The following is a 23239-nucleotide window of genomic DNA, read 5'->3' on the forward strand; positions in this document are numbered from 1 at the left end:
TGGGTAACTGGCGTGTTCCCTGCCTCTGCAGCCGTGCGCGGCCAGGGCAACAGCCTGGGTGGTGTGTGTGTTCGCAGGCCAGCTGCCAGCGACGAGGAGCTCGCCAGGCTGAAGGGCAGGCGGGCCCGGGTAGCCCAGATGAAGAGGATCTGGGCGGGGCAGGGAGCCTCTCTGAAACTCGGGGACCTTATGGTGCTGCTTGGTGAGTGCCCTGCGTGGCGTGGAGTGTGGCTGGTGGGGAGGTCACGCAGGGTGGGACGGGGCAGCGAGAATGAGTGACGCCCGCCCCCCCATCCACAGGCGCCGTGGGAGCCTGCGAGTACGCGGGCTGCTCTCCCCAGTTCTGTGAGGCCAACGGTCTGCGGTATAGGGCCATGATGGAGATCCGGCGCCTGAGGGGCCAGCTGACCACTGCGGGTACGGCCCTGCGCCCGGCAGAGAACTTGACCCTGTTGACGTTTAAAGTCGCTTTTGAGCGACGTCACCCATGTACAGTCGACCTCCGTTATTCACAGAGTCCACATTTGCGAATTCACCTATTCGTTAAAATCTGTTTTAGTGCTCGCCACTTTGGTGGTCCTTCGAGGACATGCACACGAGCAGGGCAGTGACATGTGCACGCTCTCCCGTCAGGCTGTCTGTCCGTCTCGTCCTTTCCTTGATGACATCCCTCTCGTCACCCTTTGTCCCGGCTCTGGCCTGGACCAACTGCTGGATTCACCTCCTGCCCAGCAGCCTTGTGCAGGGGTCCCTGCTCCTGAGTAGGGTCCGGCCCTGGTTTGCTTCTCCAGCAGTGGAAGGGGCTCCTCTTGTTGGAGTCGGGGAGCAGCGGACGGTTCAGCCCCTGCTTTCCACTCCTGTTGGTCTGAGTGGTGGTGGGGACCGGACCCGTTTGAAGCCACATCAGGGCTGGGCGTGGGTGGCAGGTCGTCTGCGTCCTGTCCATGTTCTGCCTTCTTCCTGTTTCTTTCCTCTTCTCTCGCTTTTTAACAGCACAGGTGTCACTGAAGGTTTTGTAGGGAAGACAGATTTACATTGCAAACCTCAGAACAGAAAGCCCTGGACTTCCCCGGCGGTCCAGTGGTTAGGACCCCATGCTTCCACTGTAGGGCCACGGGTTCGGTCCCCAGTCGGGGAGCGAAGCCCACTCTCCCCACCTGCGTCCCCCGTCCTGCTCCTCTCGTTTTGTCCCTGCCACCTCCTCCCGCCACAAGCAGCAGAGCCCAAAGCCCCACCTCCTTTCTCCCCACCTGCCAAGTGTTCCAGAGCTTCAGATCCTTCTCATGCAGAAGAAGGAGGCCTCGCCCTGCGTCTCGCGCCTGGGCTCAGCAGCGCAGGGCCCTCGAGGGGAGAGGTGGCCTCCACACTTGTCCTGCTCAGAGAGCGTGACTCGTCTGTCACGTCTCCTGGCTGGGCATGCTCCCTGCCCCAAGGCCGACGGGGAGTCAAGTGCGAGCTCTCGCGGCAGCACGGTCCGCCGCCCGCAAGGGAATTGGGGTTCGTCCCGAGGACGAGGCAGGCATGGGTGTGGGTGGGCATCCTCGGTGGACGGGGGCCGAGATGCGCAGGTCGCTGAGGCCAGAGCTCCGAGCTGATCAGCGTAGGGCCTTCCAGAAGGCCGGGCGGAGCCAGCCCCCGCCTCGCCTTCCTCACGCCTCGGTCTGCCCCCAGTCAACACCATGTGCCCCGAGGCCGGGCTCTTCGTGGACCCCAAGATGCAGCCGCCTTCCGAGAGCCAGGTGACCTACCTGCGGCAGATCGTGACGGCCGGCCTGGGTGACCACCTGGCCCGCAGGGTCCAGAGTGAGGACCTGCTGGACGACAAGTGGAAGAACGCCTACAAGGTTGGACGCTGGCTCGGGGATGGGCAGCAGGGCAGTCGCTGCGCCCGGGCCCCCCGCCCTCCCTGCCCTCCGTCTCACGTCCTGGCAGCCGGGGCACTCCAGACGCCCAGCTCTGGGCAACGTCAGGACGCCTGCGAGGGGCAGCCGGGGGGACCCTTGGGTGTGGGTGGGCCTATCCTCCCGGGTCACGGGTCCCGCCGCCTCTGGGAAGGCCCCACCCAGGGCCGAGGTGGGGTGACGGTGCAGCCGCTTCTCCCTTGGGCGTGAGCTTCACCCCAACTTCACTGAATGGAGATGGAAGCACACCTCATACAACTGGCCGCTGTAAAGTGTACAGTTCAGGGGGTTTGAGTCCATTCAGAGTTGTGCGCCCAGCACCACAAGTAATTCAGAACGTGTCTATGACCCCAAAAGGCTCCGGATGGCCGCTGTGGCCACCCCCATCCCCTCTGGGTCTCCCCACCCCGCGGATCTGCCCTCTGGGTCCCCCCACCCCGCGGATCTGTCCTCTGGGTCCCCCCACCCCCATCCCCTCTGGGTCCCCCCACCCCCCATCTCCTCTGGGTCCCCCCACCCCGCGGATCTGTCCCTCTGGGTCCCCCCACCCCGCGGATCTGTCCTCTGGGTCCCCCCACCCCGCGGATCTGTCCCTCTGGGTCCCCCCACCCCCCATCCCCTCTGGGTCCCCCCACCCCCCATACCCTCTGGGTCTCCCCACCCCCCATCTCCTCTGGGTCCCCCCACCCCACGGATCTGTCCCTCTGGGTCCCCCCACCCCGCGGATCTGTCCTCTGGGTCCCCCCACCCCGCGGATCTGTCCCTCTGGGTCCCCCCACCCCCCATCCCCTCTGGGTCCCCCCACCCCCATCCCCTCTGGGTCCCCCCACCCCCCATCCCCTCTGGGTCCCCCCACCCCCATCCCCTCTGGGTCTCCCCACCCCCATCCCCTCTGGGTCCCCCCACCCGCGGATCTGTCCTCTGGGTCCCCCCACCCGCGTATCTGTCCTCTGGCTCCCCCCACCCGCGGATCTGTCCTCTGGCTCCCCCCACCCCCCATCCCCTCTGGGTCCCCCCACCCCCCATCCCCTCTGGGTCCCCCCACCCCCATCCCCTCTGGGTCCCCCCACCCCCCATCCCCTCTGGGTCCCCCCACCCCCATCCCCTCTGGGTCTCCCCACCCCCCCTCCCCTCTGGGTCCCCCCACCCCCCATCCCCTCTGGGTCCCCCCACCCCCATCCCCTCTGGGTCTCCCCACCCCCCATCCCCTCTGGGTCCCCCCACCCCCCATCCCCTCTGGGTCCCCCCACCCGCGGATCTGTCCTCTGTCTACGGATTTGCTGTTCTACGCGTCTCACAGGAGCGGGATCCTCCACCGCCTGGCCTCTTGCACTGGCTTCCTTCGCTCAGTGCTGCGCTTTTTGGCGGGTCGCGCTGCTGCCCGTGTCAGTACCTCTCACGGCAGGGTACGCGCTCCGTCGGCGGACACACGCCGCCAGGGTGGCCGTTCGCCGGTTGACGGATGCTCTCCTTTCCTGGCTGAGGGTGTGACTGGATTCAGGGGGTCAGCCTCACCTGGCGCTCACGCATGCCCCAGGCTCACGCCCACCCGCCGTCTCTCTCGCAGACCCCCCTCCTCGACGACCCAGTCTTCATCCACCCCAGCTCCGTGCTCTTCAGGGAGCTCCCCGAGTTTGTGGTCTACCAGGAAATTGTGGAGACCACCAAGATGTACATGAAAGGTAGCGCAGCTGGCCAGCCCCTCGCCTGACCCGCGTGGCTCTGGTGAGCCGTGCCGCTGGGCCCTTGAGGGGAGAACCCACGAGCCTTCGCCGAGCCCCCAGCCCTTCTTTCCCGGGCCCCCAGGCGTCTCGACGGTGGAGGTGCAGTGGATCCCGGTGCTGCTGCCGTCTTACTGCCAGTTTGACAAGCCCCTTGAGGAGCCGCCCCCCGCCTACTGCCCCGAGAAGGGGCGGGTGCTGTGTCACCGGGCCAGCGTGTTCTGTGAGTCGGCGTGACTTCCCGGCGGCCTTGGGCTCCGCTGGACACGTGGTCCCGCCTCCCGCGTGCCCTGGGCGGTGTGTGTGTCCTGCGCCGTGTCATCCCAGGCTGCGGGCCCCCTTGGCAGGCGGGGAGGGGGCTGGCAGGGGAGGATGGCGTGGGGCTCCATCGTGGCCCCTGCTCACTGGCTCACGCGCCCCAGGTCGCGTCGGCTGGCCGCTCCCCGCGGTCCAGGTGGATTTTCCGGAAGGCCTCGACTGCTACAAGCACTTTGCCCAGGTTCTGCTGGAGGGGCAGGTAGGCGACAGCTCCCTCGGCCCCTTCCTTGGCACCTCGGGTGGGACGTGAGCCCCAGATCTCTCACCCCATCCTGTGGTCTCTCCCCAGGTCTTCCACAAGCTGGCCTCGTACAAGGGCTGTTTGCTGTCCAGCCCCAGCACGATGCTGAAGACGTGGGCCAGGTACAGTCTCTCCCGAGGGCGTCGGCTCGGCAGGTGGTGGTGGAGGGAGCTGAGACTAGTGTCCTGGGGCCGCCGTAACAGATCCCCAGCCACTGAGGGCCTTAGGACGACAGGAGTCTCTTCTCTCGTGGCACTCCCGGGGACTCGGGGTGAGGCTGTGGGTCCAGGAGCCCCTGCCAGCCAAGTTCTCCAGCCAGCACTTGGTTCTGAGCATCCGCTCTGTGCCAAGCACATCCTCGTGTTAGGGTCGAGCCATGACTCTGTCCCGTGGCATGTCCCAGGGCAGGGAGGTTCTCCCCAAACAGAACTAATACAAGTGGCAGGGGTGGCACAGCTACGAAGGGTCAAAGCAGGATGTGGAGGTGAGGCGGCGGGCGGGCGGACTCAGTCAGGAAAGGCTGACGGAGCAGCGTCAGGGGAGGCAGGGCTGCGAGCCGGGCGGGAGTCTGGAGGAAGGTTCCAGATGTACAGGCACCGTGTGTGGGAGCAGCCTGGGCGGGCGGGTCAGAGGCAAGTGGTGGGAGGCGATGGAGTCTGGATCCTTCCATCCGGCCAGCACCCCCGGCCTGCTGGAGGGAAGGGGACTTCCTGCAGTTCCTGGGCAGGCCTGGCAGTGGTACCAGCGTGTGGGCCTCGTGACGCCCCACGTCCTGCCTCCCCACCTGCAGGCTGCAGCCCAGGACAGAGAGCCTCCTGAGAGCCCTTGTTGCTGAGAAAGCCGACTGCCGAGATGCCTTGCTGGCTGCTTGGAGGAAGAACCCCAAATGTGAGTCTGACCAGGAAGGGTGCCCCGTGGCGAGGGCATCGCGGGGGGGACAGGGTGGGGCCACCGAGGGAACCCAGGCTTAGCAGGAGGGTGTGCCCTGCGGCAGGCGGGCGGGCACAGAGCTGCTCTGACCGTCCTCCCTCCCACCCCTGCAGACCTGCTGGCCGAGTACTGTGAGTGGATCCCGCAGGCCGTGCACGCCAACGTCGAGAAAGCCTGGCCGCCCACTGCTGACTGCTGACCTGGTGCCGGCCTGCAGGGCCGAGGACTGGCCTGCGGACCCAGGGGCCTGGCAGTGGCCGGTGTCCGCCATGGGCACCCTGACCCCAGACTGCGCCCAGCAGGCAGGTGGAGCCCCTGGACACCTGTGGTCGCCTTGGCTCGGTTCTCGGCACAGCTCGCTGCCGCCCTGGGCAGTCCCGCACGGGGTGGCTTTTGTAACTCTTTATTACAGGGTGGGTCATGGTTTCATCTCCCATGCTGGTCCTGCTTTAAACGTGCTCTGTGGACGACACTAGTCCCTTGTAGAGCAGCAGGCGATCACGGGCCCTTCCTCCGCTCCCTGTTCCCTGCGGGTGTGGTGCACCCTGCCCACAGCCAGCGAGGTCCGCCAGGGCTCCCGCCGGCTCCTGTGGAGTGGGCGTCCCCTCCCCGGAGTCAGCTCCCCGCTGGCTACGTTGCTGTAATAAACCTTGACTGTGACAACAGGTGTATACCGCGTCTCCTGAGTTCTTTGGGCCAACCCCTGAACATGGGGGTGGCCCGGGGACAGCCTGCACGTGCGCGTACACACACGTACGTGGAGACTAGTTTGGACGGATGCTCATGAGCGTGTTAGTGGTAATCCTGTGGCACGGTGAGCCTGTAGACGTTGATCATTTTTCTCATTTTTACTTAGGTATTTTTCCTGAATCAGTTTGTGTTAATATCAACACATAAATTCGGGAATTTCCTGGTGGTCCGCTGCAGGGGGCACGGGTTCGATCCCTGGTTGGGGAACTAAGTTCCTGCAAGCCGCGCAGCACAGCCAGAAAAGTAAAAAATAAACACAAATTCTGTAATATAAACACACACGTAAGACAAAACAACAGGGATACGTGTTTAATATTCCAAAACTATTCACTTTCTCCACAGCCTAGCTACTAACCCTACTGTTCCCCCAAACTAGGCGGTCTCCCCTACCCCACTCCCCCCGCGTTTAAGCCATCTGCAAGGTCTTGTTAGTCCACGTCCGGGATGTGTCCAGAAGCCCCTCGTGTTCCCCACTTCCCCTGCTGTGCGCTTCCAGCGAGCCTCCAGCAGCTCCCGCTTGGGCCACGGCAGTGGCTTCCTGGCGGGTCTCATGTCCACTCTTCCCGCCTATGGTGGACTCCACATGGCAGCCAGAGGGAGCTGTTTTAAAACCTAAGTAAATCACGTCATTCCCCTGCAACAGGCCTTCCAGTGTCTTGAAAGATTCAACCCTCTCCTTCCCTCATTCATTAACCCTGCACAGGGCTTTTTTCTGTCCCCTCAATGCAGATTCCTCCCCCTACCCCGCTTCAACCTCAGGGCCTTTGCACCTGCCATTTCCCCTTTCTGCAGACAGGACCCCCTGACACTTTATCTGCGGCAGCCTCCACGTCCTCCCCCTTTAGTCTCCATCTCATCACAATTACCGTATTCATAAAGCTCATTGCTACTTGCTTATTGCTAGTTACCTAGACTGGAATACTGAGGACAGGAGGGCTGAGAAACCTTGCCCGGGGTATCCAGGGACACAAGGGTACTTGACGCTACCTGAGCACACAGTAGGCGCTCGATGTGTCCACATTTCTTGGCACTAGGTGCTCAGGAGTTACGGAATGAATGGACAGTTGCAAAACCCTCCTTAGAAATCCAGTGTTTCCTAACTGCTTGATGACGTGAGTCACTAGGAGTGTTTGTTTAAAAACGCAGCCCACTGCTGACCTGAATCCGAATCTCCAGGGGAGAGGACACGGGCATCTGTGATTGAGACCAAGGGCGTTTGACTAGCGCCGCCCTCTCCAACGGAGCTCCCTTCTTAAGCCAGCTGATGCGGGGGCTTTGGGTCCCCTTCCCTGCTTTGCCTTCTGGTTGTGTGGCTGTGATCCAGAGGGGGGAAAAATTAATTCTAGGCGAAAAACATGGAGATGCCGGGGATTGAACCCGGGGCCTCATACATGCAAAGCATGCGCTCTACCACTGAGCTACATCCCCAGACTCGTAGGCCTACGTGCTGGAAGTGAGGATATAGGAAGTAGCGACTTCGCTCCTCCACGTCTCTTCCGTTCTGGTGGCTCAGCGCCTTCAGAGACGCAAGTAAGTCTTTCCCGTCCCAGGAAGCCCACCAACCAGGGGCGCGCGGCACTGCGCCCGTGGAGACCAGTGTTTGGAGTAGATGGGTGTAGCAGCCGAAGAATGGTGTTTCTTTATGGGTTTGGCGGGAGACCACGCGTTGCAGCTCGTCCTCGTTAGTATAGTGGTGAGTATCCCCGCCTGTCACGCGGGAGACCGGGGTTCGATTCCCCGACGGGGAGACTGCGTGATTGTTTTAACTCACTCCAACACACACACAAGATATTTGGGGCATCTTCTCCAGAATGATATGACTATGATAGACAGATATGCGTGGAAGCGTGTAAATTTGGTTTTCGGAATATGTCCATTTCTTCAAGAAGAGCGTGGAGGATACTGTATACTCAGCCACGAGCACTATAGGCTCCCTTCTGTGGAAGAATAAATATACATAGTGAGCATATCCGTATTTATGATCGGATCACAGCAACAACTAGAGCGAACTAGCTCCCGTCATGCACCAGGCAGTATTCGTAAGCGCTTTACAGGTGCGCACCCACAATAAGCCTCGGAGGGGCTGTTTTATCACATCAGACAGATGAAATGCAGGCACAGAGCGTGGATCCAGTAACTTGTCCGAGGTCACATGAATCAGTCTGGTCTAGACCCTGGTTACTTCCGGGGAGAAGGACTGGGATAAGGTGGGAGTGACTCTGCCTTTCCGTTCGGTAGTTTTCTGGACTGTTTGCATTTTATTTTATTTTTTTTCGCTCTCCTTCCCTTCCTTCCTTCATTTCTTCCTTACTCGATTTTTATCACATTGGTACACTTAGTTTTTCAAGAACTACTACGCTTTTGTGAAAAGCAGCAGTAGGGTCCCGTGCTGTATCCCCTTGCTCCTGAAGTTGCTCCTGAAGGGATTTAGGACACCCCGTTTTGGTGTACTGTTTATTGTGAGCTGTCAGCACCTCACTGGTCTCCTTGCTGCCACTTGAGCCCCTCCTGTCCATTCTCCGTACAGCAGTCAAGGGAGACTTTAAGAGGTAAATCATATCACTCCCCAGCAGCTTTCCAACACAAGAGAAAGTACAAACCCTTCACCGTGGCTTTCAAGGCCGGCACGATCTGGTCTCTGCCCACCTCTTTGTCCTCGCCTCCTATCTTCTGTCCCCTCACCCTCTTCACCTCTTCCACGCTGACTTTCTTTCCATTCATATAACTAGCCGGACTCTGTTTCAGCCTCAGGGCCTTTGCATCAGCTGTTGCCTCTGTTCCAGAGGCTCTTCCCCCGGCGGGCTCTTCATTCTCCAAGTCTTCTCAGCACTCTCCTTCTCTTACTGCCCCATCCCAGGTGTTCCATCCCATCACTACCATTTATTTTGCTTCTTAGCATTCCTATTATGACTAACTATTTTGTTACTGTATTTGTGACTGGGTTACAGGGTCATTAGGTGCTTAGCAAACGCTTATTAAATGACTTCACATCATGAAGGACGTCCACGCTTGTTCATCCTGTCCCAGACAACACTCCCCAGCCACCCATCTCCCAAAGGGCAGGGAAGCAGAGAGAGCCAGCCTGGATGCCGACCTGTTGATTTCCTCATGCCTTGAAGCTGAGCAGTTGCCACAGGTGGGGTGGCCATGCTTGGAGGCCGGATCTCAGTCACTGCCCCAGGGAAAGCCCATACGGCCTCCCACATGCCCTGGCGTGGTCAGCATCCCTGCCATGCCTTGGGCTGCTTGGTGAGCTGCACCCAAGGGGAGACCTTGTTCGGTTGCGCAGAGAAGGGAGCCTGAGAAAGCGGAGCTCTGAGCCAGGTAAGATTCGTTCTTTCCTTAATTCAGCGAATATTTTTAAGCACCTATTAGGTGCCAGGCACTGTTGTCGGCCTTAAGCGATACAGCAGTGACAGAGGCTGATGAGTTCCCTGCCCGTCGTGGGTCTGTCATTCTAGCCGGGGGGGACAGATAATGGACAAGGAAAACAATACCTAAGCTAACAGTAAACTATTAATAAAGGGCTGGGGTCGTGTAGGGAGGCGTGATCAGGGAAGGCTTCTCGGAGGCGGTGGCTTTGAAGGACGAGAAGGGGCGGGTACGGGCGAGCCTGGCAGGCATGCGTTCCCGCCGACCCCGGTTCCTCAGCAGCGGATCCCCAGATCGAGGACCCAGGGCCATTAGACGACGAGGAGGCCAGAAGCGGAGGTTAGCGACAACAGTAGCCGAAATAGCTCAGTTGGGAGAGCGTTAGACTGAAGATCTAAAGGTCCCTGGTTCGATCCCGGGTTTCGGCAACTTAGTTTTTCTTCCCATGTGTCGGGGGAAAACAAAAAAGACAAAATGATTCTTTCAAATGAATAAAGGGGTTTCATTTTCTTTGTTTAAAACATCTCCGAGCAGTATCGAAGGGAAGCCAGAGGATATGGGAACCTCTTTACAACTCCCCAACTGGAAAAATCCGACAAGACCAAGAGTTCCTTAACTCCGTTTCTTTCACTTCATAGGCATTTAACCTCTGTTAGATGTCTGTTAGTTAATTTTTGCTGTTTATTAATTTTTGCTCTCTGAACCCTCACGGCTAAATCATGGACCAGGGAGGAAAAGTATTCTTTAAGATGGAATTAAATAAAGTGGGATTTTTCCTTCTTTTGTTTTGTAGGAAAAGATGAAATATTTAACCTTTTGGAACATGTGACTATTTAGGGAACGCTGAATGTACCTTTAAGAGGAGAGCCGAAGGACGGTTTACAGAGCTCGTCCTCGTTAGTATAGTGGTGAGTATCCCCGCCTGTCACGCGGGAGACCGGGGTTCGATTCCCCGACGGGGAGGTGCGACCTCTTTTCGAGCTGTAGTACATTTTTTCATTTCTCTTCCAAACAAATAACTTTCATAAAAATTCCTTATTCTTTGAAGGAATCAACCTGGCAGGCAAGCGAGATTTGCACCGGCGGTTGTCTATCATCCGCTAGGTTTTAGTCACGGACGAGCGTCCTCCCGTCACATGGTTACAAGAAAGAAAAAAGGCAAAGTTCTCACGTTGAAGTGGAATTTTCCACTTTCTGCATGCCACAGCGCCGCTGTCAAGTGTTTGATTTATATAATGATCTCCCAGAATAAAACTGTCAACTCCTAAGGCCAGGAAATGCTCATTCGGCTGCAAATTTTTTTTTTTTTTTTTTTTTTTTTTTTTTTTTTTTGCAGCAAATATTTCGTCTTCTTATGTCTTGCACTGGCCCAGAGGTTGGCCCTCAGAAAATGTCTATGGATTTGAGACAGGAGGTAGGGTGAGTCTAAACTGGACGGTTTTTTTGTCTTACTTCAGTTGCAGACTCAGCTTCCTGAACATGCCTATATCACCCTTCCCAGGCTCCTAGTCTTCATTCATTTATTTGTCTGTTCATTTATTTTTTTTCACATTAATTCCATACATATTTACTGAGTACTTATTATGCGCCAGGCACTGTTCAAGGCTCAGGGGATAGAGCAGGAAACAAAACAGGCAAGGCTCTGCCCTACTGAGCTTAGGACCAAGGCATGGACACAGACAATCAGCAAATTGTATAAAAACAGGTTCTGAGAGTGATAAATGCTATGGAGAAAAAACAAATCGAAGTGATGCGATAGCGAATGCATGGGATTCACAGGTCCCTTCTTCTTTTTTTTTTTTTTACTTTTTTTTAAATTAAAAAAAAATCTTGGCCACACCATGCAGCATGCAGGATCTTATTTCCCCAACCAGGGATCAAACCCTCAGCCCCTGCAGTAGAAGGGCAGAGTCTTAACCACTGGACCGCCAGGGACGGCCCCATAGGTCCCTTTAGAGAGGTGGCCAGGAAGGCCTTCCTGAGGACCCCGCCAATGAAAAGAAGCCAACCAGGAGGAGATCTGGGGAACAGCTTTCCAGACAGCGGGAATGGCAAGTGCAAAGGCCCTGGGGTGCATAGCAGCCTGGTCGCCTGAGGAACAGCTAGGAGGCAGGTGTGGCTAGAGTGCCCATAGAGAGGAGCAGGAGCGTAAGGGAGGGACGTTATGGGGGGGTCAACAGAGGCCAGATCACCGAGGGCCTTAAAGGCCAGAGTTAGGAGCATGGATTTGATTCTAAGTTTTACGCAGAAAGCAAACATAATCGGGTTTGTTTGGAGCAATCAGGAGCACCTGCTGAACTGACTACAAGCCCTCAGCTCGCTCCCGAACCACGTCCAAAATACCACCACTTATGCTGCCGTCCTTCTTCCGTTCTGTGGCTAAGGTCGCTTGCTCTCATGGCTGCCCTCTGGAGCTAGAACGATAAGGAGAGAGGATGGCTTTCAACGGAGCCCCATTCCGCAGCTCATCCCATCGCCCTCCTGCTCCTTTCCTGTTTCACCCAAACAGTATCAGCAAAGCGTCAGTTCACACACGGGGTGAATATGAGAAGTAGTAGGTCTTCGCTGGAGTTCATATAATAACAGCATTTTTAATAAAGGGAACTGGCATTTCAGAGCACGGGCCTCGCACCAGGCACTGTTCTACACCTTCTCTGTGTAACTCATTCAGTGGCCACAACCACCCTGTGAGGAAGTTACTATTCAAATCTCCATTTCACAGGTGAGGCCCAGAGAGGTGAGGTAATGAAATCACAGCTGCTGGGTCCAGTGTCCCGGGCACCAGCTCATTTGGGACTTGACTATGAGGGGTTTCAGGTACGGGCAGGCTGTAAGGGAGATGATTAAAGACTGAGGTGGCAGTGTATTTTGGGGTGCGTTCTCCACATCATAGTAAAGTGACTCTATTTCTTGCCAGGAAATCTCAAGTGCTGGTGGAAAGAGGCGTAGCCTCAGTTTTCGGTGTCTCCTTGTCTCTCACCGAACCAGTGAGTGGCACCTTGATGACTTGAGGGACACTCCATAGTATTGTGACTTCTCTCCCCTTGGGGAGCACTCTGGAAAAGAGGTGCTAATTGACAGCTAAGGAATGGCTCTTTTCAGTGAGCTATCTCATGGAGATTCCTTCCTTCCTCAGCGTTTTAGTGGGGGTGGATCTGGTTTTTTTTTAGTTTGCTGTTTTTTTTTGAATATACCTTTTTTAATTGAAGTGTTGCGTTAGTTTCAAGTGTATATATGTATATATTCTTTTTCAGATTCTTTTCCACTGAGGGTTCATGTTGACATTCAGAGCTCTTTTTTTTTTTTTTGTCTGAGTTAGGTCTTCCTTGTGGTGCGCGGGCTTCTCATTGCGGTGGCTTCTCCTGTGGCGGAGCACGGGCTCCGGTTGCGCAGGCTTCAGTAGTTGCGGCTCGCGGGCTCAGTAGTTGTGGCTCACAGGCTCAGCAGTTGTGGCTCACGGGCTCTAGAGCACAGGCTCAGTAGTTGTGGCTCATGGGGCTCAGTAGTTGTGGCTCGTGGGCTCAGTAGTTGTGGCTCACGGGCTGTAGAGCGTAGGCTCAGTAGTTGTGGCGTATGTGCTTAGTTGCTCTGCAGCATGTGGGAATCTTCCCAGACCAGGGCTCGAACCCGTGTTCCCTGCATCGGCAGCTGGATTCTCAACCACTGAGCCACCAGGGAAGTCCCAATAGTCAGAGTTCTTGTTGGAGAAAAATAAAAAGAAAAATAAACGGTCTGCAAACCTCACCGTCACCAAAGGTTGGCATGGTTTTAAAGACCAGGAAACCGGAGATTTCTGGGTGGAGGTGCGATGCAGGCAATGTCCTTATTTATTGGAAAGAAACCCTTTTATTTTCTGTTCCTTCTCTTCTGTCTGTGAGGAGCAACATTCAAGAATAGGTCTGTCTCCCTTTGCTCTTTGGCTCCGGTATCAGCTGGAATTTCAGCTGCAGAGCTGTGAACGATGGGTTTAGTTGGGAAACAGAAAACGATTGATTTTGGTTTGCTTTAAACTTTAACACCCATTTAGGTATACAACATTTTAATTTAGGGAAAAAAAAATTTAAAGAATAGACTATAGCGGAGAATTTCAGAAAGCAAAGAGAAAGGGGAGGGGGATGTAGCTCAGCGGTAGAGCGCATGCTTTGCATGTATGAGGCCCCGGGTTCGATCCCCGGCATCTCCACTGTACCGTCCCTGATTTATTTATTTTCCCTCAAATTTCTGCCCCTGTTCATCATACAGACACCATGGACGTGATTATAACGGGTATTACTCCTCCGGTCACTACTTGGAAGTGGGATTTTCACAATAGGTGGGATCTGCCCTTCTTGAAGTCCCTAACACTCCAAATGTAATTTTATTAGAAGAGGCAAAGGGAAGCAGTTACAAGAAACATGTAAAGGCAAAACCTGACACGATGACTGAAACCACGGAAAAAGTGAGAATGATCATTTAGGGAAGGTACCCTACGCTTCCTGGCATTGTGACTGCAGTCAAAGGCCTGGAGGCCTGGCGACTCACTCCCGGCCATCAGACGGCAAGCGCGGGCGTCATTCAAAGGTCTGAGCGTCCGTGCGGGCCCTTGCCCTTCAGTTGTGCTCTCAATGACTCCCTCTGAAAATGAAGCCATTTTTGGAGGGAGCCACCCAAAAGGAAACCAGCAGACACGGCAGGCGGGCCCGTGCTTCCCGCTTCCTCAGCGACAGGCCACGTATGAACGCACGAATGGCTGTGGCGCACATACTGTTTAAACCTATGTTTATACACTGTACTTTATCATTAAAAATAAAAGCTATTTTATTAAAAGAAGGGGTCCTGTTGCACTCTGGGTTCGCTGGTTCTTTGTCTGCGGAAATAATGAATTCCTCGTCCATCAAATCCTGTCTCTCATTTGATTTGACCTCATGTTTTAAATCATAAAAACATCTCATCTTAGAGCTGGAGGGATCTGACTCTGCACAGCCTTCGTTTTTTGAGATGAAACAAATTCATGAAATGACTCCCAGTTAGGGAGTGGAGTACTGGTGACAGCTTCTCTTTGTAATGAACTTCCATGAAGGTTATTTCTCCCTAAATGTCAACAAGGTTTTAAGAGAACAAAACGTTGAGGTTATCTCTAAAGTTATCAGGCCTCACGTGAAATGAATCATATGATTCTGTTTTACTTTGTATCTTATGCTTAAATATTTCTAATAGCACAATGACAAGGAAAACACCATAAGGAAAAAAGAACAAGGTGTGCTGAGAAATGGAGCTTTCTAGAAAAGATGTCATAAATCTTTGAAAAAAATGTTTTCCAATGATTAGATTTGATTTTACAATTTAAAAAATCAAAATCCATTATATGAGGTACCAAAGGTAGTCACGTTCTTGCGACTTCCCGGCGGTCTAGTGGTTAAGCCTCCGTGTTCCCACTGCAGGGGGGACCCAGGTTAGATCCTGGTCTAATATCTAAAATTTAAAAACTAGCCAAATTCATAGAAACAGAAAGAATGATGGTTGCCAAGGGCTGGGGGTGAAGGGTTAGTGTTTAACGGGTACAGAGTTTCAGTCTTGCAAGATGAAAAGTGGAGATGGATGGCGGTGGTGGCTGCACAACAGGGTGAAAGTTGAAAGGTAGCAAGGCTTTCACTGAACTCCCCTTCTCCGCCCAAAGACAGATCCTTCCAAAGGAACTCCATGGTCCTAGATCCCCTCCCCAGGAGTTTCACCAACCAGGGAAGATTGGCTCTTGACACAGGAGAGACTAAAAGTTGATACCAAACTGTGTCACAAGCTATCATATCTCTATCCATTCTTCTATTCTCCCAGTAAAAATCATTTACTCTCCCTTAAGAGGACTTTCCCTGTTAAGATGGTATTTAAGCCTAAATTCTAAAGTCACATCTTTGAGTGACACATTTTCCCTCCGGGGTATCTCCCATATATTCAAGACGTGTGCATGTTAATAAATTATTGTGCTTCGTTTTGTTTTGTTCCTCTTGTTAATCTGTCTTTCATTACAGGCATCTCAGCTAAGGACTCAGAAGGGTAAAAGGAAAATTATTTTTCCTCCCCTACAATATACTTAACACTACTGAACTGTACACTAAAAAATGGTTGAGAAGATATATTCTGTGTGTATGTTGCCACAATTTAAAGACAACAAATTAAAACACAAAACAAAGGCCCAATAAGTTAACTAACTTCTTAACGTTCCTATACTAGGCAAAATTGGGGACTGGAACTTTCTGACTGGGGGGGGATGAAATGGGTTCTTTTGAAGCCGGAGCAGTTTGTTGTCTGCCACACAATGCAAATACACAAATGTAAGCAGGAAAAGGAACAGAGCATCTAGGGCTTCTTCTTCTTCTTCTTCTTTTTTTCCCCCTCTAAGGCGCAGATTCCCTTGACTTCCTTTTATGGTTATGTAACTGATGACAACACAAGGCAAACCTTTCCCATCCAGCTCTCCGATTTCACCCTTCCCTTAGGAGGAAAATGTTTGCTGGTCGTTGTGCGAACATTCTCATGATGCTGAGTTAAGTCCCATACAAGGTTGTGTGACCTTCAGGGGAGCTGAATCCTTTGGGGGAAGGAGGAAAGGCAGGTGGACAAACAGGCACCAGTCCGACCCCCTGCAGCCCAACACCCAGGCCCTTTGTGAGCTCAGCTCATCACGTGCTCACGCCTGCCCACCAATCCCGCCTTGTTGCTGGGTCTCTGTCACGCTTCCATTGGTGCCAGCTCTGACGCAATCCCTTCTGGGGCGCCTGCAAAGGATGGGTCAGTGGATGAAGGAGCTGAAAATGGATCCAGTGACTCAAGCTGCTTCTAGCGCGTTCTAGCACATTGCATTCCAGGTCCGGGGATTTTAGGAGCGTGACTTGATACCCGATTCCTGAATCCAAGTGGGACATTCAGACTTCGGGAGCCCTTCTCAGCAAACAGAAAAGCAGTTGTAACAACAGCAACAAAAATCCCCTGTACAGCAGGGTTTATCAACCCAATGGATTACTGACATTGGGGACCGGGTAATTCTGTCTTATGGGGGACCGTCCACTGAAGGATGTTTAGCAGCATCCCTGGCCTTTATCACTGGGTGCTAGTGGCATTCCTCACCCCCAATACCACAGTATGACAACCACAAATGTCTCCTGGGAATTCCCTGGCAGTCCAGTGGTTAGGGCTCAGTGCTTTCACTGCTGTGGCCTGGGTTCAATCTCTGGTCAGGGAACTAAGATCCCGCGAGCGGAGAGGGGGCCAAAAAAAAAAAAAAAAAAAGTCTTCAGACATGGCCAGATGTCCACCGATGGGCCAAATCACTCGTGGTTGAGAACCACTGCTCGAGGTAAAGGGCAGCCACCTGTCTTTGGGGCAGTCATTTTTCCCTCCCCTCCCCCTCACCTCAGTGCCCTTGGACAAATGTTTATTTCTATTGTGCTTCAACCGAACCCACAGTTAGACTTAAGTTAGGGACCGCAGGGGTGGTGCAGAGAATTTTTCTGCTAGAGACAACACAGTGTTCTCAGCTCGTAAGAATGTTGTTCTCTCTTTGGAGATAACCCAGGGCCCATTCCCCCACCCTCTGAGCCTCTCTTCTCTCTCCTCTCCCCCCTCTTTCTCCTTCTTTCCCTCCCTTGCCTCTGAAATCAGGCCTGTTTTTCTCTGTACCTTTTGGACCATGAAAAAAACTATGTCACAAAACTCGTGACTCAGCCTTTAAACAACAGGCATCACAAGGTTTGCAGGAAAGGAACAGCCCAAAGCAAACAGGGTGTGGTTTGAAGCCAGGTCTGGTCACCTGAGAATGTGTCTCAGCTTTTTGTTCCTCTAAAAACTTCTTTCTGAAATTTAGGGAGAAAAAAACTTTATAAAGAGCCTTGATGTTCTGTTCCTTTAAACTCCCTTTCCAAAAATTTAGAAATAACGTTCATGGAAGTCTGTACTGGAAGTCACTGTGAAATGGCAGAAATGTGTCTCGGGGGGGTGGGAGGCTCCGAGGAGCTCCAGTTCTTTATGTCTCAGCTCAGAAAGAATTCAGCGAGAGGCAAAGTGATAGCTAAGGAGGGATTTATTAGACTAGGACGCTTGTGAGGCTTCCAAGCGGGTGGGCGAGAGGGGGCTGCACCTCGAGAACTTAGTGGGCTACAGTTTTAGAATCCAACAAAAAATGGGGAGGGGGAAAAGACCACCTTCTTCCTCATTCTTGAGTAGATGTTAAGCTTCCATCATCAGTTCCTCCGCCATGTCAGGCAGGGGAGTTTTCTTGTCCCTCCATAGTCAAGTCAGGACTGTCATGGCACAGTGGAAATGAGCAAAAAGGTGGTAACATATATTAAAAACGGTAAGTCATCTCAGGTTTCAGTATAATGTCACCCTCTCCTTATATGTTTGTTTTTAGTATGCCCAGAGGAGCATGTCCTAGGGATCATTAAGTGACTGAGCTCACTGGGCACGATATGGGTCTCCTTCCACCGTTGTTTGTTTCGGGGCATGTCTCATGCTTCTGTTGCATGGGTTTTTTGTTAAGCAAGCCTGCTGGTTCTATGGTTAAGTAAACCTGCTTTCTTGAGCGAAAGACCCCTTAACTTACATACTTTTTTCTCTACTTACAATCCCCTAGTGGGATTAACTATGATGTTTAATCACCAACTTTGTCTCTTTACTCTGTCCCTGTCAACTGGGGTCTCCTGCTAACCTGAAAAATGACATTTTATTTTTCTTATTCATTCTAATTTCCCAGTAATAAACTCATTCTGAAAAATGTTAAAAATGATAGAGGTTAAAGTCTATTTTGAAATTGCTCAGACCTTTTTCATAAGTGCATACCCTGGTTACCAAAGAAAATATATAGCAGTTTTGTTCTGATTCATGTTTTAAGTATAATGTTTAAATAATATAATGTTCATAATTTCAAGCACGAATGTAGTCTTTTCCTAACGGCAGAACATTTTTTAGTCAGTTGCCCCTTTTTCTCTCTATATATTTTTGAAGGCTTTAAGGGTAAAAATTAAAAACACCCTCCCCTCATTTGTACAAATAGGGAATATTTCTAGAAGAGTCCAGAAAGAACGGTGGCTGGGGAATTGAAGGCATGAGGAAGATTTTCCACTGTAAACTTCAAAAAAATCTGTTGGCATCATGTTCGTATATTTCAAAATACTTGAAAAATCTGCTGGTGAAAGGACATAGAGATCATAAAATAGATTGTCATAAAAAAAGGAAAAAGATCTAACTGACGATCTTTTTCTTTTCTTTTACCCAAAGGGAATTTGCCTAGGGAATTAAATTTTATATTTGGGATATTAATTTTTTTCCCCCAGGAATAAACAGAACTTAGATTCAATAAGTATCTTCTTAAAATCTCGGGCTTAAATAGGTTTGATTTCTGATTTCTGAGCTCAACTAAATGTCAACAGAATTCAAATTCCAACGCCTCCCTGTTGATAATCAAGCACAAACCAGGAAGGCTGAAGAACAATCTGGAAAGTTCTGTCAGCTTTCAAGTCCAGCGCAAAGAGTTTTACACAGCTATGTGGAATTTCTGCTTTTCTTTTCAAAATTCAATGTAGACCTGCCATAGGCATTTCTCCCTTGGAAACTTAGTTTCCACTCCTGTGTTCTGAGGAATTCCTGAGGCTCCTGACGACCCGTCTGAGGCGGGCTTGAGGCCGCGGCCCTGGGATTTGTCGAGTCATTCGTCTTGTCTGGGTGCCCGCCCGGTGGGGGATGGGCGCGGCCGCCGCAAGTTCGGGGGCTGGACTCCCAGAGTAGGCCTCGCGACGGGCTGAGGATGAGGGGGAAGTTCAGGGCAACAGAAACACTATCCATATCTAAATATGACTCACAATAAACACCCCTCTTTATTCGCGGGGGGTAAGGGCAGGGCGGGGTGTCCGCTGGGGGAGCGGGACCCCGACTCGGTGTGAGGCGCTCGGCCGGAGCCCTGTACGCCTAGGGCGGGCCTCGCGCACGGCGGGGCCCGTCCGGGCCGGGGGGTGGGGGCATCGAGGCCGGGCGGTGGAGACGGCCCGCTCCGGACGTCTGGGCGACTCCACGCCGGGTTTTCAGGCCGCCCGCTCCCCACTCTCCCTCCCCCCCAATTCGAGCCCCGGGCAAGTCCGCGGACGCAGCGCTCCACGAGCGCGCTGATCCCTCCGCCAGGCCTCTCGGGACGGCGGCCCGCTCCGCGCCAGATTCGGCCCCAAAGCTCCAGTCTTCACAGGAGAGCATTTTATGAGTGGAATTAGTTGAGCCTGGGGTTTCTCTTCAGAGGGCAGGAGGGCTGCGAAAAGTAGTCCCTTCTCGGCGTTTCTGCGGAAGGATCTATCGGAGCGGCGCTACCTGTAACTATATAAGGCAGCGCCGGCGGGAGCGGTGCGGAAGCAGCTTCGTGAAGTTTGGGAGTCGAGTTGCGGTTTTTCTGCGTTCGCTGCCGACACCACCATTTGGTAAGGAGGGGGCCCGGGGGTCTCGCGGCCGCGGGGGGCGAGGGGTGTCGACTTGCCCGCTGCGGCAGACGGAGCAGCCGAGGCCTTTAGTCACCCGGGGCCGGCTAGCAGCAGGGCAGCCCTGAGAGGGAGGAACGCGGCAAAATGGCGTCCGTTCCCCGTCCCTCGGTGGGAGAAGCCGGACTCCGAAGCGGGCTATGAGGTGGGAGAGAGAAGATGGGGGGCGGGGGAGGGGACTGCGCCTGAAAAGGAAACGCGAGAGGCCCGGGAGGTCTCCGTGGCGGCGGGGCCCAGCTTTTTGGGGAACGGGGTTGGGCGGCGTGTGAGGGAAGCGAACATGAGGTCACGGTTTGACTCGAGCGAGAGCTCGGTTTCCCGTCCCAGTAAGGGGACAGTAACTGCCGACGCCACGGAGCCGTCCTGCCCCCGCGGTGGGGGAGGGGACCCGCTCGCCACCGCGGTTCCGAGACGTCATCCCTTCCGTGGGCTCATAATCGAGGGTGGGGCCGCCTGCTGGTATGTGTGGAGGGAGAGTTTTTCTGGTCTCGGGGCGCAGGGTTTGGGCCTGGGGTGGTCGCTGTCGTGTTGGCAGGGGGCAGCCAGCCAGTGAGGGGGGAGGGTAAGTGAGGCCCGCGAATTGACTGCTTTTCTTTCTTAAGTGCGTGAAACGTTGCTTTTGACCTTATTTGTCAAGCTTCTGAGTTTTGGGGCAGGTTAGTCATTTGGTTAGTATATAGTGACGTATAATTTTGTAGCATTAGGTATGTGTTGACCTCTGAATTACCTGTTAAACGCTGGGGTTATTTTTTGTGTTAATTTTTTTGTTGCAACAGACAATGCAGATCTTCGTGAAGACCTTGACTGGTAAGACCATCACCCTGGAGGTGGAGCCCAGTGACACCATCGAGAACGTCAAGGGGAAGATCCAAGAAAAAGAGGGCATCCCACCAGACCAGCAGAGACTGATCTTTGCCGGGAAACAGCTGGAAGATGGGCGCACCCTGTCTGACTACAACATCCAGAAAGAGTCCACTCTGCACCTGGTCCTTCGCCTCAGAGGTGGGATGCAGATCTTCGTGAAGACCCTGACCGGCAAGACCATCACCCTGGAGGTGGAGCCCAGTGACACCATCGAGAACGTGAAGGCCAAGATCCAGGATAAGGAAGGCATCCCCCCAGACCAGCAGAGGCTGATCTTTGCAGGCAAACAGCTGGAAGATGGCCGCACTCTCTCTGATTACAACATCCAGAAAGAGTCGACCCTGCACCTTGTCCTCCGTCTGAGGGGTGGTATGCAGATCTTCGTGAAGACCCTGACCGGCAAGACCATCACCCTGGAGGTGGAGCCCAGTGACACCATCGAGAACGTGAAGGCCAAGATCCAGGATAAAGAAGGCATCCCCCCAGACCAGCAGAGGCTGATCTTTGCAGGCAAACAGCTGGAAGATGGCCGCACTCTCTCTGATTACAACATCCAGAAAGAGTCGACCCTGCACCTTGTCCTCCGTCTGAGGGGTGGTATGCAGATCTTCGTGAAGACCCTGACCGGCAAGACCATCACCCTGGAGGTGGAGCCCAGTGACACCATCGAGAATGTGAAGGCCAAGATCCAGGATAAAGAAGGCATCCCCCCAGACCAGCAGAGGCTGATCTTTGCAGGCAAACAGCTGGAAGATGGGCGCACTCTTTCTGATTACAACATCCAGAAAGAGTCGACCCTGCACCTTGTCCTCCGTCTGAGGGGTGGTATGCAGATCTTCGTGAAGACCCTGACCGGCAAGACCATCACCCTGGAGGTGGAGCCCAGTGACACCATCGAGAACGTCAAGGCGAAGATCCAGGACAAGGAGGGCATCCCCCCAGACCAGCAGAGGCTGATCTTTGCAGGCAAACAGCTGGAAGATGGCCGCACTCTTTCTGATTACAACATCCAGAAAGAGTCGACCCTGCACCTTGTCCTCCGTCTGAGGGGTGGTATGCAGATCTTCGTGAAGACCCTGACCGGCAAGACCATCACCCTGGAGGTGGAGCCCAGTGACACCATCGAGAACGTGAAGGCGAAGATCCAGGATAAGGAAGGCATCCCCCCTGACCAGCAGAGGCTCATCTTTGCAGGCAAACAGCTGGAAGATGGCCGCACTCTTTCTGATTACAACATCCAGAAAGAGTCGACCCTGCACCTTGTCCTCCGTCTGAGGGGTGGTATGCAGATCTTCGTGAAGACCTTGACTGGCAAGACCATCACCCTGGAGGTGGAGCCCAGTGACACCATCGAGAACGTCAAGGCGAAGATCCAGGACAAGGAGGGCATCCCCCCAGACCAGCAGAGGTTGATCTTTGCTGGGAAACAGCTGGAAGATGGGCGCACCCTGTCTGACTACAACATCCAGAAAGAATCCACTCTGCACCTGGTCCTGCGCTTGAGGGGAGGTGTCTAAGTTCTCCCTTTTAAGCTTTTGACAAGTTTCATTGCACTTTTCTTTCAATAAAATTGTTGGCATTCTCAAATAGTGTAATTTATTTCTTTTTAATAAGTGTTTGCAGAAGATTCTTTTTAATTAGGGGTGGGGTGTGAGGGATCAAAGTTTTGGTCTACCAGATGATTTTGTGGTAACCTAGAGGTAAGCAGTGTCAGTAAAAGGTGGCCTTAACATAGAACTGTAGTGGGTGAGTATAAATAAAACCCAGACAAGTTGGAGGTTGAAGTTAGAATTTTCCATGTGGACGCTTAGATGTAGGTTTACTTGTAAACTACTGACTTTAAAAATACTGAGTTTGGGTGTGGTCCCTGAGAGTGGGAGAGTTTCTGGAATACCAGCAGGGAGGAGCTATTAGAGGGCCGGGGTGGTGGAAGGGAACCTACAGAAAAATCAGTTTTAGTACATAGCTCTGTTTAAATTCACATTGAGCTGCATAGAAAGTCATTTGACCAGATGTTTTTTAAAAAGGATGTGGCAATGTTTTTTTGAATTTTATGTTTTATACAGCAGGTTCTTACTATCCATTGTATACATATTAGTGTATATATGTCAATCCCAATTTCCCAATTCATCACACCACCACCCCCTGCCACTTTCCCCTCTTGGTGTCCATAAGTTTGTTCTCTAGGATGTGGCAGTTTAATTTTTACTAAAGTCTCATTAGGCGTTATGCTAGAAAGTTTAGGAGTTGGTAGTTAGAGAAGTAAAGCTATTGTCAAAATTTTTGCTAAGATAAAGTTGTCAAGATTCCTTAATTTTCTGTGACTAGGTGAAAGATTTGTATATAGCTAAATTGGTGGGTGAAGCCATTGGCTCTTGGCCTTTTATAGTAGTGACTTACCAATCAGATGCTACTGGTAAGTATCTTTGTATGTCATAACTAGAGCCAAAGGTGAAAGTTGCAGGGAAGCTGATTTAATATAAGGAGCTGGCACTGGTTGGTAGGTACCCCAGAAGTCAGAGGCTTATTTGAAGGACTCGAAATAAGGGATTGTTCTCCAAAGAGCATCACTCCCGCTAGCTTCTCCCTTCCTCTCTCCCACTTTTAGGGTATGCATGTGTAACTTCTGATGCAGAGGAAATTCTGTATTAC

At 53.0% G+C, this 23239-nt stretch overlaps 2 protein-coding genes, 1 long non-coding RNA gene and 5 other non-coding genes across 9 annotated transcripts in view; 7 read left to right on the forward strand and 1 right to left on the reverse strand.

Moving 5' to 3' along the window:
- DHX37 (DEAH-box helicase 37) overlaps positions 1-5782 on the forward strand; it is a 31249-nt gene extending 25467 nt beyond the window's left edge. Inside the window, exons 19-27 of the mRNA XM_033836722.2 lie at positions 78-202; positions 301-417; positions 1672-1844; positions 3469-3583; positions 3708-3845; positions 4045-4139; positions 4230-4303; positions 4972-5069; positions 5225-5782. Of these exons, the coding sequence (XP_033692613.1) occupies positions 78-202; positions 301-417; positions 1672-1844; positions 3469-3583; positions 3708-3845; positions 4045-4139; positions 4230-4303; positions 4972-5069; positions 5225-5310 (1021 nt within the window). The 3' untranslated portion in view covers positions 5311-5782. The remainder of the gene's footprint in view (positions 1-77; positions 203-300; positions 418-1671; positions 1845-3468; positions 3584-3707; positions 3846-4044; positions 4140-4229; positions 4304-4971; positions 5070-5224) is intronic.
- Positions 5783-6059: 277 nt separating this feature from the next.
- LOC117307601 (uncharacterized) lies at positions 6060-14030 on the forward strand. Of its 2 annotated transcripts, XR_012325099.1 has the most exons (4): positions 6060-7554; positions 8810-9185; positions 10027-10141; positions 10282-14030. It is a non-coding gene; the product is annotated as an uncharacterized lncRNA (long non-coding RNA). The 2 variants fall into 2 exon arrangements; XR_004521374.2 differs by having other exon boundaries at positions 6193-9185.
- On the reverse strand, positions 7218-7289 carry TRNAA-UGC (transfer RNA alanine (anticodon UGC)). Its single transcript has one exon. It is a non-coding gene; the product is annotated as a tRNA-Ala (tRNA).
- TRNAD-GUC (transfer RNA aspartic acid (anticodon GUC)) lies at positions 7538-7609 on the forward strand. The gene has a single exon. It is a non-coding gene; the product is annotated as a tRNA-Asp (tRNA).
- TRNAF-GAA (transfer RNA phenylalanine (anticodon GAA)) lies at positions 9589-9661 on the forward strand. Its single transcript has one exon. It is a non-coding gene; the product is annotated as a tRNA-Phe (tRNA).
- Positions 10125-10196, forward strand: TRNAD-GUC (transfer RNA aspartic acid (anticodon GUC)). The gene has a single exon. It is a non-coding gene; the product is annotated as a tRNA-Asp (tRNA).
- Positions 13345-13416, forward strand: TRNAA-UGC (transfer RNA alanine (anticodon UGC)). The gene has a single exon. It is a non-coding gene; the product is annotated as a tRNA-Ala (tRNA).
- Positions 14031-19507: 5477 nt separating the features above from the next.
- Positions 19508-22174, forward strand: UBC (ubiquitin C). The gene is made up of 2 exons (XM_033836723.2): positions 19508-19666; positions 20500-22174. Exon 2 carries the CDS (start codon positions 20503-20505, stop codon positions 22102-22104), a length of 1602 nt encoding a protein of 533 aa, XP_033692614.1. The 5' UTR covers positions 19508-19666; positions 20500-20502; the 3' UTR covers positions 22105-22174.
- Positions 22175-23239: the final 1065 nt, after the last annotated feature.

Source organism: Tursiops truncatus, chromosome 13 (assembly GCF_011762595.2).
Source record: "Tursiops truncatus isolate mTurTru1 chromosome 13, mTurTru1.mat.Y, whole genome shotgun sequence".
NCBI lineage: Eukaryota > Metazoa > Chordata > Mammalia > Artiodactyla > Delphinidae > Tursiops > Tursiops truncatus.